The sequence below is a fragment of the Globicephala melas genome, chromosome 11 (assembly GCF_963455315.2).
Source record: "Globicephala melas chromosome 11, mGloMel1.2, whole genome shotgun sequence".
Lineage (NCBI taxonomy): Eukaryota > Metazoa > Chordata > Mammalia > Artiodactyla > Delphinidae > Globicephala > Globicephala melas.
The window spans coordinates 97,011,615-97,029,274 of NC_083324.2; the positions used below are offsets into that span (position 1 = coordinate 97,011,615).

Below are 17,660 nucleotides of genomic sequence, written 5' to 3' on the forward strand. Positions count from 1 at the left end.
TTAGATTGTTTATTTGAGATTTTTCTTGTTTCTTGAGGTAGGCTTGTATAGCTATAAACTTCCCTCTTAGAACTGCTTTTGCTGCATCCCATAGGTTTTGGATCATTGTGTTTTCATTGTCATTTGTCTCTAGGTATTTTTTTATTTCCTCTTTGATTTCTTCAGTGATCTCTTGATTTTTTAGTAATGTATTGCTTAGCCTCCATGTGTTTGTGTTTTTTACGTTTTTTCCCCTGTAATTCATTTCTAGTCTCATAGCATTGTGGTCAGAAAAGATGCTTGATATGATATCAGTTCTCCTAAATTTACTGAGGTTTGATTTGTGACCCAAGATGTGATCTATCCTGGGGAATGTTCTGTGTGTACTTGAGAAGAAAGTGTAATGCGTTGTTTTTGGATGGAATGTCCTATAAATATCAATTAAATCTATCTGGTCTAGTGTGTCATTTAAAGCGTGGTTTCCTTATTAATTTTCTGTCTGGATGACCTGTCCATTGGTGTAAGTGAGGTGTTAAAGTCCCTCTATTATTGTGTTACTGTCGATATCCTCTTTTATAGCTGTTAGCATTTACCTTATGTATTGAGGTGCTCCTCCTATGTTGGGTGCATATATATTTATAATTGTCCTATCTTCTTCTTGGATTGATCGCTTGATCATTATATAGTGTCCTTCCTTGTCTCTTGTAACATTCTTTATTTTAAAGTCTATTTTGTCTGATACGAGTATTGCTACTCCAGCTTTCTTTTGATTTCCATTTGCATGGAATATCTTTTCCATCCCCTCACTTTCAGTCTGTATGTGTCCCTAGGTCTGAAGTGGGTCTATTGTAGACAGTATATATGTGGGTCTTGTTTTTCTATCCATTCAGCAAGCCTGTGTCTTTTGGTTGGAGCACTTAATCCATTCATATTTAAGGTAATTATCGATATGTATGTTCCTATTACTATTTTCTTATTTGTTTTGGGTTTGTTTTTTGTAGGTCATTTTCTTCTCTTGTGTCTCTAGAGAAGTTCCTTTAGCAGTTGTTGTAGAGCTGGTTACGTGGTGCTGAATTCTCTTAGCTTTTGCTTGTCTGTAGAGCTTTTGATTTCTCCGTTGAATCTGAATTAGATCCTTGCCAGGTAGAGTAATCTTGGTTGTAGGTTCTTCCCTTTCATCACTTTAAATATATTGTGCCACCCCCTTCTGGCTTGTAGAGTTTCTGCTGAGAAATCAGCTGTTAACAATATGGGAGTTTCCTTGTATGTTATTTGTTGTTTTTCCCTTGTTGCTTTTAATAATTTTTCTTTGTCTTTAATTTTTGTCTATTTGATTACTGTGTGTCTTGGCGTGTTTCCCCTTGGGTTTATATTGCCTGGGACTCTGAGTTTCCTGGACTTGGGTGGCTATTTCCTTTCTCATGTTAGGGAAGGTTTCGACTGTTATCTCTTCATATATTTTCTCGGGTCCTTTCGCTCTCTCCTCTCCTTCTGGGACCCATATAATGCCAATGTTGGTGCATTTAATATTGTCCCAGAGCTCTCTTAGGCTGTCTTCATTTCTTTTCATTCTCTTTATTTTGTTCCACATCCGTGAATTCCAGCATTCTGTCTTCCAGGTCACTTATCCTTTCTTCTGCCTCAGTTATTCTGCTCTTGATTCCATCTAGTGTGTTTTTCATTTCAGTTACTGTATTGTTCATCTCTGTTTTTTAATTCTTCTAGTTGTTTGTTCTTTAATTCTTCTAGGTCTTTGTTAAACATTTCTTGCGTCTTCTCGATCTTTGCCTCCATTCTATTTCCGAGGTCCTGGATCATCTTCACTGTCATTATTCTGAATTCTTTTTCTGGAAGGTTGCCTATCTCCATTTAGTTGTTTTTCTGGGGTTTATCTTGTTCCTTCATGTGGTACAAAGTCCTCTGCCTTTTCATTTTGTCTATCTTTCTATGAATGTGGTTTTTGTTCCACAAGATGCAGAATTGTAGTTCTCCTTGCTTCTGCTGTCTGCCCTCTGGTGGATGAGGCTATCTAAGAGGTTTGTGCAAGCTTCCTCATGGGAGGGAGTGGTGGTGGGTAGAGCTGGGTGTTGCTCTGGTGGGCAGAGCTCAGTAAAACTTTAATCCACTTGTCTGCTGATGGGTGGGGCCGAGTTCCCTCTCTGTTGGTTGTTTGGCCTGAGGCGACCCAGCACTGGAGCCTACCCAGGGTCTTTGGTGGTGCTAATGGCAGATTCTGGGAGGGGTCACGCCAAGGGGATTACTTCCAAGAACTTCTGCTGCCAGTTTGCTTGTCCCCACAGTGAGCCACAGCCACCCCCTCTGCAGGAGACCTTCCAACACTAGCAGGTAGGTTTGGTTCAGTTTCCTATGGGGTCACTACTTCTGGATCCTGATGCGTACACTACTTTGTGTGTGCCCTCCAAGAGTGGAGTCTCTGTTTCCCCCAGTCCTGTCGAACTACTGCAATCAAATCCCACTAGCCTTCAAAGTCTGATTCTCTGGGAATTTCTCCTTCTGTTGCCGGACTCCCAGGTTGGGAAGCCTGACGTGGGACTCAGAACCTTCACTCCTTTGGGTGGACTTCTGTGGTATAAGTGTTCTCCAGTTTGTTAGTCACCCACTGAGTGGTCATGGGATTTGATTTTATTGTGATTGCGCCCCTCCTACCATCTCATTGCGGCTTCTCCTTTGTCTTTGGATGTGGGGTATCTTTTTTGGTGAGTTCCAGTGTCTTCCTGTTGATGACTGTTCAGCTGTTAGTTGTGATTCCGGTGCTCTCGCAGGAGGGAGCGAGCACACGTCCTTCTGCTCTGCCATCTTGAACCAATCTCTACCTCTGAAATATGCTTGCAAACAATTTAACAAAACAAACCGTGAATCTGATCAGCTCTCTAGTTCTAACTACTAATTTACAGGAGAGAGAAGAGACAAAAGGATATCTTAAATCACACCATTAGGATTCATTCAGTTAAAAAACAGATTGTGGGAAACTGTGCAGAACAGATGACTCGCTTTTTTTCAATAAGTTGCAAGGTGGACAAAAAATGGAAGGGAAATCTATAGATTAAAAAGAATTTAGGAAACATATTAACCAGTTGCAGTGTATGAATCTTATTTAGATTTTGGTCTAAACGAACTGGGGTATAGAAGGAAACATTGGGATATTTGAGGTAATGTGAGTACTTCGTTGATATTTAGTATTGAAGAATTATTGTTGAGAGAGAGTGAGTGGGCGGGTTGGGGCAAGGGGAGGAGGATATGGGGGAGGGGAAGGGCGCTGTGATTTCATTTTTTTTTTATTTTTTATTTTTAAAGAAGAATCCTTGTTTTTTAAAGGTAGATGTTGAAATATTGCTTTAAAAGAATCTAGGATTGTGGGTAGGGGGCTGTACGGAGTGTTACAGGGGGAACAAAGTCAGCCACGAGTTGAAGCTTGGTGATGAGTACATGAGGATTCATTCTTTCATTCTCTCTCAACTTTTGTATAAGTTTAAAATTTTTTATTATGGAAAAATTCGAGTAAAAATCTGACCACAGCTGCTCATAAGAATGGCTCAAAACAAAACCCCCAGTAACTAACATTATTTCCTTACAATCAAGTTTACCACCCTTTCTGAAGTAAACTTTTCGTCTTGTATTATTTTAAGATTTACAGTAAAGTTACTAAGGTAGGACAGAGGTCTCCTATACGTCTCACCCCCCCCTTGTTTTGTTTTGTTGGTTTGTTTGTTTGTTTAGGCTGCATTGGGTCTTTGTTGCTGTGTGTGGGCTTTCTCTAGTTGCGGTGAGCGGGGGCTACTCTTCATTGTGGTGTGAGGGCTTTTCATTGCGGTGGCTTCTCTTGCTGTTGAGTACGGGCTCTAGGTGCACGGGTTTCAGTAGTTGTGGCTCGCGGTCTCTAGAGCGCAGGCTCAGTAGTTGTGGCGCATGGGCTTAGTTGCTCCACGGCATGTGGGATCTTCCTGGACCAGGGCTCGAACGTGTCCCCTGCATTGGCAGGTGGATTCTTAACCACTGCGCCACCAGGGAAGTCCCCTCCCGTTGTTAATGTTTTACATTAATTACTATACTACATTGGTAAAAACTGAGAAAGTGACATTGATACATTACTGCTAATGAAGCACCAGACTTTATTTGGATTTCACCGGTTTCTCCATTGCAGTCCTCTTCGTGCTCCGGGATGTAATCCAGGGCACCACACTGCATTTAATTGTCATGTCTGTCTAGTCCTCTTTGGTCTGTGACAGTTTCTCAGTCTTTCCTTGTTTTTCTTGATCTTGACAGTCTTGAGTCCTGGGCAGTATCCTGTAGAATGTCCCCCAATCTGGGTTTGTCTGCTGTTCTTCCTAAGATTATACTGGGTTTCTGGGCTTTGGGAAAGAGTACCAGAGAGGTTAAAGTGCCTTTCTTGTCACATTACATTGGGAGGTGCGTGCTGTCACCATGACATCACTGATGAGGTCACCTTCATTGACTCCACTGTAAAGTTAATATTTTTCTCATTCCCTGCTCTATTCTTTGGAAGCAGGTCACTAAGTCTAGCCCACCCAAGTGGAAGGGTGGTTTAAGCTCAGCTTTCTGAAGGGGGGATGGGCTGGGGGTCCCCAAGACCACCCCCAGGTTCATTGGTTACTCACAGGACTCAGCATGTGGTTGCACTGGTGGCTGAACTCTATTATGGCAAAAGGATGCAGAGCAAAATCAGCAAAGGGAACAGGTGCATGGGGAGACTCTATAGGAAGCCAGGCAGAAACTTCCAGGGGTGCCCCCAGCAGTGAGTTGTGACAACACGCATGAAATAGTGTCTCCCAGGGAAGCTCGTCTGAACCTGGGGGTCCATGGTTCTTATTGGGGACTGGACAAGTAGGCACACTCTGCCTAGCGCGTATCAAAATTCCAGACTTCCAGAAGGAAAGAGGTGTCTTACACCTCCATGGGAGCTGTTTTCTGGTCACGTTCCCAGCCCCCAGCCGAAGGCCAACCTTGCAGGCAGCCTTTGTAAGGAGGCGGTCTCAGGCACTCAGTGTTAACTCTTTTCGGTACAGGGAAGTTCCCACATACTATTACTTTTACAACACATTTTTAGTTGAGAAATCTGGAATCAGATGAAAAATACAGAGCATAATAATAGAAGCTTTATGATGGTAAGAACAACAAAATCAAATTTAAAACCAGATCATTTCTTTCTTTGCCACAGTTGAAATACATGGAGTCTAGGTCTCTTCTTGTTCTTTTAGTATTTCTCATGCCCAATTTTTTTTTTTTTTGCGGTACGCGGGCCTCTCACTGCTGTGGCCTCTCCCGTTGCGGAGCACAGGCTACGGACGCGCAGGCTCAGCGGCCATGGCTCATGGGCCCAGCCGCTCCGTGGCATGTGGGATCCTCCCGGACCGGGGCACGAACCCGTGTCCCCTGCATCGGCAGGCGGACTCTCAACCACTGCGCCACCAGGGAAGCCCCCCTCATGCCCATTTTTAAACATAGGTATAAAAATATTACATTGCAACTTCTGAAGCATTTCGTAATTTAAAAAAATGCCTCCAGGTTGTGACCTCATTTATTGCCAAATAATTGGAAGAAGGCTGGGTAAATTTCAGTAGTAGGTAATAACATAACCAAAACCTGGGTGGAAACCCCAGAAAGTAATTACTAAGATTTAAGACACAATATGTACTAACTGTTTACTTTCTTTTAACAGGAAAAACGTGGTCTTCGAGAAATGCGAGTTCTTGAAAACTTGAAGAATATGATCCATGAGACAAATGAACGTACTCTTCCCGCGTGCAGGGAGGCCATGCACGACAGCTTGAACCACGTTCTCCAGAGACGTAAGCCGGAGGTTTCCTCATGTTGCTTTATTTCAGATGCATGCGCTGCCGAAATGGATGTCCTTGAGTATCTGCTGAGAGAGGGAGAGAGAATTCTTAAGCGGGAGCCAGGAGAGGGAAGTCACAGATAAGGTGCTTATCCAGCCGTTAGTGTGTGTTGCCCTTGATGCTAAGAGCATTAATCTCCAAGGCAAGATGGGTGCACAAGATAATCCTTCTAGGATGTAAGACAATCGAAACATTTTTTACCTTAAAAAAAAAAGCTTATTCATAAGAAAAAGTTTGATGACCAGTAATTAGGATATGAAATGAAGCTTCTTTTTCAAACAGGATACTAGAGTTTTTAACTAAAAAAAAAAAAAAACCTGTCAAAAACGTTTATGTTTTATCACTTTTTTCATTAAGCAAAATATTTTAACATGGAGAGATGTTTGCTTAAAAGGATATTTATTAAACATATTAAACTATAAAATAAAAGGAGTTTTATTAGTAACTGAGTTTAAAATTAGAGGTGTATCAGAAACTCAGCGCTTCTCGGGTCCATATTGACACTGTTCAGTTTGTCCAAGGACAAATGATGCTGGTAGATAACGATGGAGGGCAACATGAAACAATATCTTTCTGGGGAGAAAATAGCAAAACTGGAGGGTAATGTAATGTCCTGTGAGGGAAGGTAGCAGGGGGGCTTGGTTAATGACTGAGTTACATAAGAGTATGTGTGCAAGTCCAGGTTAGCCTGGGTCCTCTGATGCTCAGAGGAGCTTGGAGAGGACAGACCTCCCACAATCACATTTGGTTTCTTTGAGTAGAAGAGCAAAGAGTCTAGAATTGACTTCAGGCTTTGCATGGTAACTGCAAACACACCCTTGTTCGTTCAACCATCACTTCCTTAACCTTGACAAGCTTTCTAGTCATTACAGTAAAAGTAAAACTCAAATTATTATTGATAGAAATGCTTATGTTTACTTTCGAGATGTACTTATAACTTTCCTTGTACACACTTTGAGTATATAAAAAATATTGGATCAAACTTAGTAAGAAAAAGAAAACTGTGAATGGTTGTTTTGACTTGTTTTGTTCTTGGGCCAAAGCTATTTCTGACGTGAGGCCTCATGCTAAAAGTATAGTCTTCACAATGAAATAGAAAAGTTTTACAGGTAACAGGGAATCCAGACTGTAAATGTATTCTGCTAAAAGAAAGAATTAAAGCACGCAGAATGTGAAGTAATAATGAAAGTTTTAACCTCTGAGGACTACCTTATTGTTAGCATTAGAGACATGCGGTGGCTTTGGAGTTAATTTTGTCGCTAGAAGCAGGAATGGCTTCCTCAGTAGGCTCCAGCCTAAGTATTTCCTGGTAGCTATTATCATGAGCCTAACGGGGATAATGGAGATAATTATCTGATTTTAGAGCCAATGTAGTTTTAAAAATTGGCCTGGGCCCAGCTCTTGTTCCTGCAGGATTTCATGTTTAAAAACTTTACATTTTGAGCCATGGTGCTGGCTTGCTTATAAAAGTGAGTTTATCTAGGCAGTATACTCTGATCTAACTAATACTTTACAAGGTTAGTGACAGTTGAGTTTTGTTTTGTGCCTGTTAGTAGATCTGTCTCATTTACCTCTTCTCTGCATGTTTGAGGGCTGAGCTGGGAGTGTGGTTGGCTGAGAATCTTAGAACTCGGTGGTGTGGATCTTAAGCTATTGGTCGATCGTTGTGCACAAAACTGAGCAACTGTGGAGCATTAAGGGAGGGACGTCTCGGCTTGTTTGGATGGAGACGGTTACAGAATCCTAGCTGAGTGTCTTAGCATTGGATGAGCAGAGGCTTCAGAACCAAAACTCACCTGTGGTTCCTTAAAAAACACAAAAAGTAAGTGAGAGCTCTAGGAGGGTACATAAGAGTAACCCGTAAAGTACGTTTTTCTCATCCTAGTGTCTATGTTCTACTTATTATTTATTTCATAGACTCGTAAACTTCACCGTGTTTGTTGTCTCAAGATCTTGCTTAGCATTGAGGACCCAGCCTTTGATTTTAGAGGCTAAGAAGGACAGAAAGCCTTCAGGTTATTCCTCATTCAAATAAACTAAGTTTTAAGAGCAGTGACTTTATTTTTTATTATTTAAACAAAAGGATATATGCCTAAGTAATAAGAAAGTAGAAATAAAGAAGAAAATAAGAAAGAAAAAGAAGCAAGAAATCACTTTAATTGCCTCAAGATAACCATTGCTTTTTAGCTTTGGTGAATATCATTCCCGACATCTTTTTTTTTTTTTTTTTTTTTGCGGTACGCGGGCCTCTCACTGTTGTGGCCTCTCCCGTTGCGAAGCACAGGCTCCGGATGCATAGGCTCAGCGGCCATGGCTCATGGGCCCAGCCGCTCCGCGGCATGTGGGATCTTCCCGGACCGGGGCACGAACCCGCGTCCCCTGCATCGGCAGGCGGACTCTCAACCACTGCGCCACCAGGGAAGCCCTGGAAGGTGGATTCTTTACCTCTGGACCACCAGGGAAATCCCAGTCCATTTTCTTTTTCTCATTTTTTGGGGGTTGGAGTGGTTATGGTGAGGTGAGGAGTCTCAGTTCTTTATAGACTCTGTGTTCCTATTCTTGGCCACCACTTTTTTTTAATAAATTTATTTATTTATTTTTGGCTGCGTTGGGTCATCGTTGCTGCGTGCAGGCTTTCTCTAGGTGCGGTGAGCGGGGGCTACTCTTCGTTGTGGTGCACGGGCTTCTCATTTCGGTGGCTTCTTGTGGAGCACAGGCTCTAGGTGTGCGGGGCTTCAGTAGTTGTGGCTCGTAGGCTCAGTAGTTGTGGCTCGCGGGCTCTAGAGCACAGGCTCAGTAGTTGTGGCACACAAGCTTAGTTGCTCCATGGCATGTGGGATCTTCCCAGATCAGGGCTGGAACTCATGTCCCCTGCATTGGCAGGTGGATTCTTAACCACTGCACCACCAGGGAAGTCCTTGGCCACCACTTTTCAAAGTTTAAATATAATTATATAATTCCTCATTGTTCAGTAAATGATGGATTTTTTTTTACCTTTTTAAAAAACTGTTAATTTATTTTATAAGGTACTTGGGGCTAAGTTTGTCTGATTTTGCTTCACTCTCCCTCTGTAGCTAGAAAACTTTAAGAACTCATTATGACTTAAAATACTAATTTTTAATAGCACTTGACTAGTTAGATTTTTTACCTGTATTTTCCTCATTGACCATCTTAACTGTGTAAAGTAAATATTTATCACCCTCTTCCCAACACATTTATAGTTGAGGAAACTGAAAGTGTTTTAACATCCATGGTTCTCCCTAATAGTTGGAGGAACCGCCATGCAGACTTAGTGCTTCTGCTGCCAGAGCTCAAGCTCTTTGAACTTCAGAATGACGCTTCTGCGGAACAGGTCATAAGGAGAGTCCGCCTTTTCTCCTGGATTCTCTCCTACAGCACAGGCTCCTCCTTCTCAGTCTGCTTTGTTAGTTTCCACTTCTCTCCTTGACTTTTGACATTGGGGTGCCCTACGGCTTGGTTCTGGGACATCTTTTCCGTCTGTACACACTATTTGTTCCTTGAAATGAATGAATGAGAATTCAGCCAACATCTGCTCCTAATACCAAACCAGAGCTACTTTCTTAGGTGTGTATTTGCAGTTTACACATACACACTGTGACACAATGAATTTGTTTCTCTTTTATGTGAGGACACAGGGACACTGCTAGCTGTTGCATGTCACAATTACTGTGTGTGGTGCTAATCTCCTCAAGTAATCTTTTGGTTTAGGGAAAATAATTTGACGAATTCCTAACTCCTTAAAGTCAGTATAGCCTCCTGGGACACTGAGACAGCTGGGGAAGTGGCTTCCTACTGAGTCAGGAATGACCAATATGTGGTATAGAAGTGATAGGGTTAGATAAATGGCCCTTTTCCTCTTGGAGTCTCTACTTGTAAAGAAAGGGGAAGAAAGGGTAGTTAGGTGATTGTCTTAGATTTTAGAAGAGCAGATTTCATTAAATTCAGAAAGCAAACCTTTTTTATCATGTGGGTAAAGAATGAAAAATTTCAGGGACTGAAATTTCTCAAAATGGATATTCTAAGTACAAAGATAATCCTGATAAGGAACTAAAGTGTGCCTTTGTCTGATGTGTTCTAATTAAATTTTTAAAGTATATAACAAATGACAAAATATAAATGTCATAGTCCTGTAACTCTTCTTTTAGATAAAGCCCAGAATGATCTGAAAATGATGAAGCACCCAAAGACCACAAAATGGGTTTTTTAAGAGTTATGTTCCGAGCCAAGAAAAAAAAAATACAGGAAATGATAGAACCACCACTCGGGAGAGATGATGTAATATTAATACACCACAGAAAGAAGGCAGAGCTCATCAACTCCTATTTTGTTGTGTTTTCAACTTTTCTATTAGAACAAACAGTGATTGGGAACCTTAATTTTTAGTACTAAAGTGTTATCTTTGATGTGACTAAAATGAATGGTTACTGATAAAAACATGACTTTTTAAAAGCTGAACCCTCCCCTTTGTCATACCCTCTCAGGGAGGGGCCTAACATTTTTCTGAAAGAGAAGTCACAGCCCCTGCCCTGTATGGAACTTTGAACTTGGGGCTGGGTTGAGTGGGGTAGAAAGGCGTAATTGTGAAACAACTGGGTAAAGTTGTTTAAGCAAATGCAAGATAAAGTGGTAGGATATACACATACCTGGTTAAAGAATTTCAAATAAGAGAAAATCCTTACAGGGAAAGGATTCAACTGGAGGGCTTTATGAAGGCACTAAACCTTGAACTGGGCTTTTGAAACATGTAAACATTTTAATTAGAGGAAAGGAATAAGGAAAGCACTTTCAGTAGGGAGAGGACAGTGCATAGAATAATAGCAACAGTCACATTTCTTGACTGCTTACCATGTGTGAAGAACTGCTCTGAGTAGCTTTTATTATTAATCTTTCAATTATTTTTAAGCATACTACGTACTGCATTATCTCATCCTTTTCTCATGTCCATTCTGAAGCCCTCTTATTAGTTGTTACGTTCATTTTACAAATGAGGAACTAAGGTTCTGAGAGATTAGGAGCAGCAGCAGTAGCACCTGGCACATAGCAAACACTCAGTAAATACCTGACAGACGGCTGCATGAACGAGCGAGCACACAAGCCCAAGGGCAGTCACACGCGTAACTAAAGTTCAACTCAAGGTTTGACTGTGGAAGGCTGACTCTTAGCCCACACACCAACCAGCGAAGTAAGTGAGAACGTTTGTGTACAAAAATAAAACGGATCTGGTAAAGGAAGAGGCTTGAACAACTGATGGATTAAAACCAGTTTCATTGTTGAGATTATAAGAGAGGTAGAGCCCTGAAGGTAAGAGCCGAGTCTTAGGGTCAGGGGTCTGATTTTAAGTCCTGCTTTCTGTGCCTGTTAGTCATATTACCTCCTTGAGTGACGTTTCACTGCGTTTGTGCCTCAGTTTTTTACAGATGACAAAAATCTGTAAAATGGGATAGTGATACTCAGTAGGAAAGTGGAATTAAGAGGAGTAATACATGGAAAGTACTTAGCACACTTCCTGGCACATAGTAGTACTCAGCAAATAACTACAATAATTATTACTAGCAATTTTAAGTCATTACAAAAGGGAAATGACTCAAAAGAAAGCAGTCCAGAGAAACCTGAATCTGGCAGTGGCAGCCAGGATGAATTAGAAGAGGTGAGAAGAATAGTAGAAAGTCGTCGAAGCATTCTGGGTATCAAGTCCTGCCTGCAAGAGAGCAGGGGTACCAGTGAGGAAGGGGCAGGGGAAGTTAATGAATCAGAGAGACTCCGTAAAGTCTACATCCATCAGAATGGAATGATACATTTATCAGGTGTTTTATATCTTTTTAGAGAATTCTGAGGTCATTGATGACAACTTATCATTGGAATTAGTACTGAATGCCCTTGGCTTGCAGCTCAAAGCTCACAAATGATAGTGGTTCTCATTATGACATCCTGAATACTTTGTTTTCCCCTTTTAGCCACCCTACCATGACCAAAATACCAGCTTTTTTTGCATAGTTTCTTAGATCTAAAACAGTCCAAGTGTTGTTTTTTGTTTTAATCCAGGTAAGTTTCTCCTTGAACAAGGGCTGCTGATTGAAAACCCACTCTGTTTTATTTCAGTGCAAGCAGCTACGGACTCGGTCTGTAGGCTCCAACAGAGGGAACAGGAGCGAAACAAGGTAAAAGTGGACCATTTGGGTAATGGAGGCTGTAACTCCAGGGCTTTTATTATCATATTATTAGCAGTTGCTTTTGATTTTAAAAAATTCTCTGAATTTGTTTTCTCTTGTGCAGTGATTTTAAAAGATTAAAAAATGGCTAATTCATTGAAGGTGTGTTGAGGAGGTATGGTCACATAATTGCACGATCTGTATTTTTATAATTCAAATTGCAGACCTCTTTTTCTCCTTTTCAACTTTTCCCTGAAAGTGGTATTTGTCTCTTAGAGGAGAAAGAATAGGACTGTTACATGGAACAAAAAATACCCACCAGGTTGGAAATATAAATCTTCAGGCCTGAGGCCTTGAGTATATTATGTATATTTCTTCTAGAAAAGGAGGCATTCATGCCTGTGGATGGGTTCTTTAATGAATAGTCATAAGAGTGTGTGAATCACTTGCTGGGTAGTGCTTTGCTTATTTGAATTATACCTTAACTAAATTCAGATGTGGAAAAACAGCACAAGAATTTAAGTTCCTGTAATAATTTGGTGTTTTAACTTACAGTTTTCATGAAGTATTTTTATAACTTTATTGTTCTAAACTAGTGGGGATGCACTTGTTAAGAAATGGTGAGTCACTCTGAAAATATGCCTTTTTGTGTGTTTATATCAGCAAGCGTTACTATCTCCATTTGTCCTTAATGTGTGGTTTATCCATAATAATGGTACCGATCTGGCACTGTAAAAAAGAAATACGGACCTTGCCTTGCCCGAGTTTAAATTTCTCCACCCTTTGCTCAACTCTTAATGTTGATATAAATTTAAAAACTCAACAATCTGATGGATCAAGCCTTACTGAAAAGACAGTTAAGCCAGGTGGGAAGGCTGCCCGAGAGGAACAGGATCCCAGCGGGCCAGGTTGGGAAACAGGGCTGTTGCGAGACCACTGATAACATGGCAGGGCAGAGCCGTGGGCAGGGAAGTTGGTGTCGGGGTGCAGTGCTTGCACAGTGTCCGGAGAGCACGGTGGGGACAGCTGTGGGGGCTTCAGTGCGCCATGCCCAGCTGGACAGCAGATTTTTTTTTAGTCTCTACTTGGCTAGGTGCCACTGAAGGTGAAAGATTTTAATTTAAGTTTAAGGCAGCTCATACATATAGGAGCTAAAAGTCTAGGAGTCCCAAACCACTAACGCGAATATAATGTAGGATAAAGTAAGGGCTGTGATAGTTACAAAGAACTTTGCAGGATCTTGGCAAAAAGTGTAATTTACTAGGAAGATAGTGACATCCGAGCCCAACCTTGATCAGTGAGTAGGAATTCGAGTGATAGAAGATGGGAAGAAAGATACTGTAGGATAAAGGATACAGTGGAAGCAAAGGCAAAAGATGGGAGAAGTCGGTGGTCTCACGGAGCTGGTAGGTAGACTGTCTAGATGGATGTTTCCAGAGAAGAATGTAGAGAATCAAGCATTCAACGTTAAGCAATTTGTTGTGGAAGCACCAGGAACATTCCTGTGTTTGAGAATCAGAAAGACTTTTTCTGATAGAACACTGGCTGTGCTGGCTGTTACTGGCTGTAACTTATGCAGTTCTCTTGGCTTTCAAAATAAAAATGAAAAAGGGTTTTTTTTTACGTGAATATGCACTCACATGATATTGGTCTTTATATCTAAGACATTCTCAGGGCAGTTATGATTCTGATAAAATGGCAATCCCTGTCATTCTTAAGCAGAACTAACCTAACATTAAATTATAATTGGGATAGATGGTTCCTCTTGTCACTTTGAACTTTTTTCACGTTTGGTGTATTAACTGTATGTAAGTAGGAAAATTACCAGATTGGGTAAAAAATATCTGGTGTCTTCTATTTCTGGTACTTGCCTTTATTAGCTAACTGTGTGCCCTTGGACAAGTCCTTGAGCTTCAAAGCAAATACTTGTTCTACTTACCTGATAGATTGATGTTCTACTTACCTGATATATTGTGTTATATAATTTATGTGAAATAGCTTTACTTTCCAAATGTCAGGTGGCTTTTTTTCCCCTACCACCTCGATCGTTTGTTTAAGATGCAGGCAATCACTCTGCATAAGAGCCCTGCTGTGGTCTGTAGGGTTGGTGAAGCACTTGATTTTCTAAATTGAAAGATACTGTCCCTTGGTTTAAAAAAAAATGGCCTCAAGAAATAATAAAGCCCTTGGGGTATTTTGGTCTTAAATATATTTCTTCCAGGTACTATCTCAGAGAATGTTATTGAACTTTTTTTTTAATGGAATACACATTAAAAATCAGTATTTTAGAATATATTGAAATGTAGTCTTTATTTCTTTTATTAGTGCGTGTCTAGTTAGCGGAACATTTGAAATATGGATCCTTAAGGTCTTTCTTTTTTTCTGAAGTGCCATATCTGATTTCGCCAAAACTTTGTGTGGCGGAGGCTTCAGACGACGTACATATGACAGACTACATACATATGACAGACTACATACATATGACAGAGAGGCAAAGCTAACTTCTCCTCTAGCAAATGTGCACAAAGCAAAATTGACCTCTAGCTGCAGTTTACAATCTAATGTTAGTTGTTGCCTCGGTTATTCTATTGGCTACATTTTGTATATTTGAATGGCTCTCAGAACAAAGAAAGATGGGAGTAGTAATGGAATACAATAGACTATTGCCATTAATCATTCTTTTATGTCAAGACAATTTGTGGAATTCTGTGGGAAGTAAGTTATGATAAACGTCATTCATCCAAATCATACTTCCCACAATTGATATCTAAAAGTACATTCAGAAGGACAATAAATGCACATTCCCCAGTTATTTGACATATGTCTTAAAAACTGGTAACTAATACAAGCTGCATATTGGGCACTAGCAGTAAGAGTAGTGAAATGAAAATACAATTGGCTTATAAAATTCACTGACTTAAATAAGCTGTCAAAGGCAGATGATGAGCTGATTAATATCTGTCACTGGTTTAAACTTAGGTTCATGCACAGGCATCAACTATTGAAGTTCTGTTCATCCAGACTAGAGATAATAATAAAGTAAACATGAATCCTTTGATTCATCTTGTCCACAAATATTTATTAAATTTAGTTTTCCCTCTGTATGATTTTTTTTTTATGAGAGCAGTGAGATAGCATGGTTTATACATTTTTTCTTGATAGAGTTTGAAACTGTAGGGTAATAGATCAGTACAATCGGCCCTCTGCATCCGCTGGTTCTGCATCCGTGGATTCAACCAAAATATTTAAAATGTATATTTTTTAAATTCCAGGAAGTTCCAAAAAGGAAAACTTGAATTTGCCACATGCTGGCAGCTGTTTCCAAAGCAGTTACACTGTATTTATATAGCATTTATATGTATTAGGTATTATAAGTAATCTAGAGATGATTTAAAGTATATGGGAGGATTTACAGGTTATATGCAAATACTACACCATTTTATAAGGGACTTGAGCATCTGTGGATTTTGATATCCATAGTGTGGGGGGGGGGGCGGTCCTGGAACCAAAACCCCATGGATACCACGGGATGACTGTACATAATATTCTAAATATTTTAAATAATTACTGGCAGTTGTTATTCTGGTACTTCTTATTGATGTAAATACTTTTTCATTTATCCTTGTAAGGCATATGTAAAATTAAAGGCACATGTATTGCTGACAGATGTTCCAAAGAACCTTTTAGACATTAGTTGCTTTATTCAGAGTTTTCCCTTAGACAGGATTTTTCAACCTCTGCGCCGTTGGCGTTTGGGAGCAGATAAATCTTCGTTGTGGAGTCTTTCCTGCATGTTGTAGGCTGTTTAGCAGCATCCTTGGCCCCTACCCACTAGATGCCAGTATCACCACCCCCAACCTGTGTTGTGATAACCAAAAACCTGGGGGACAGGAGCCTCAAAATCACCCCCCACTGAGAATTACCGACTTAGACTAATGCGTGCAAAAATGTGTTTTTATTATGTATCCATGAGTTGATTTATAGACCTGGTCCTAGACACAGTTTGCCTTCAGGATTGACTTTTCTTCAAATGTATCTCCAATGGGACATAAGTAAGCTGGGTTATTACTACTGTTTCTTTCTGTTGTAGAAAGAGACAAAAACCATTACAGCTAATTATTTTTGGTACACAGCTATAGCTCATTAATAAACTTTCTCTTTATTTTCTTTTAAAGTTGGCATTTTCTTTTTTATCTTGGGAAAACAAATGTATCCACTCCTTTGAGTATGCAATTGATTTCATTTAGGAAGAACCCTCTGAAACTTGATTTGAATTATTTTTATTGTGATAAAATACACAGATATGTCATTTGGGGAAGTATTAAACATAATAAGTCTGGAAGAGATTCATAAAAGTCACATTTCACAATGAATTCTAGAAACTGTAATACTATCTTTATTTCTTTGGAAACCATTTTAGTGGCTCCCAGTGTCCACAGTATAAAAATTTTAACTACAGAGTGAAACATACAAGTTTAAGTAAAAAAAAAAAGTAATGTAGAATGATAGATTTGAACTAATTCAGGTTTTATTTCTGCAGTTGCTGTGCTGGATCATTTTTTATTTTTTTTAGTTTTATTTTTTGACTGTGTCGTGTCTTCATTGCTGCGCGTGGGCTTTCTCTAGTTGTGGTGAGCGGGGGCTACTCTTCATTGCAGTGCATGGGCTTCTCATTGTGGTCGCTCCTCTTGTTGTGGAGCCAAGCTCTAGCCGCGCTGGCTTCAGTAGTTGCGGCGCATGGGCTCAGTAGTTGTGGCTCGCGGGCTTAGTTGCTCCTTGGCATGTGGGATCTTCCCAGACCAGGGATTGAACCAGTGTCGTCTGCATTGGCAGGCGGACTCTTAATCACTGTGCCACTGGGGAAGTGCTGGATCATTTTTTAAATGCAAGGACATTTAGTAATTCAGGGATTAGAGGGGCTGAGCATCTAAAGAAAGCTGACATGATTCTGAACTGTTAGGAATTTACTTTTGGAAATGAACGTGTGTAGCTGACTCACTTTGTTCAGGACTGGCTCTGTAACTGGAAGTCCTTTAAATTAACTTCAAGGTTTATTAAAGGATAAACAATGAAAATGTGTTAATTTGAAACTTATGTATTACTAAACTTCAACAGTAACCTCAATAATCGTTTAGCACTCAGACCAAAGAAGGATTTGGGGGTTAAGAGTATTTTATCACTGACATTACTCAGTATATTGCCAGCACCTGGTGGTAATAAAAACCAGTCTTTCAGTTGTGTGTGTCATCGGTTTAAATTCTGTTCAGACAGTGCACCCCCTTGTTGCTTGCACCCAGGGCAGAGCTCTCCCACCCTCGTGCTGTTGGTATGCCATTAGTACATATTGTATCGTTATTGAAAAAAGAAAGCTGCAGACCATCATGTGTCGTATGACTACATTTTGTTGTAATTAAGTAAATAGGTTTGTATGAACAAAGGAAAAAGCGTAAGTGTACCCATCAAACTAGTAATAATACTAGGAAAAAGGAAACAAGGGACAGGATTTGTATGTGTATGTTGGGGGGGGAACTGTCCCTTTATATTCTTGTATTTGAATTTGTTTCTAAGATCTGTGATACTTCTTTAATAAAAATTAAGGGAAAATGCTAATATGAGGAATTACTGAGCCTTAAGT

At 40.2% G+C, this 17,660-nt stretch overlaps 1 protein-coding gene across 6 annotated transcripts in view; it reads left to right on the forward strand.

The window, feature by feature from the left end:
• BLOC1S5 (biogenesis of lysosomal organelles complex 1 subunit 5) overlaps nucleotides 1-17,660 on the forward strand; it is a 107,007-nt gene that overhangs the window by 15,834 nt on the left and 73,513 nt on the right. For all 6 annotated transcript variants that reach the window (XR_009565766.1, XM_060307652.1, XM_060307650.1 and 3 more), the window contains exons 3-4: nucleotides 5,678-5,807; nucleotides 11,976-12,034. Coding sequence is in view for 5 of the 6 variants with exons in the window: in XM_060307652.1 (XP_060163635.1) it covers nucleotides 5,678-5,807; nucleotides 11,976-12,034 (189 nt within the window). In the remaining variant the exon portion in view is untranslated. The remainder of the gene's footprint in view (nucleotides 1-5,677; nucleotides 5,808-11,975; nucleotides 12,035-17,660) is intronic.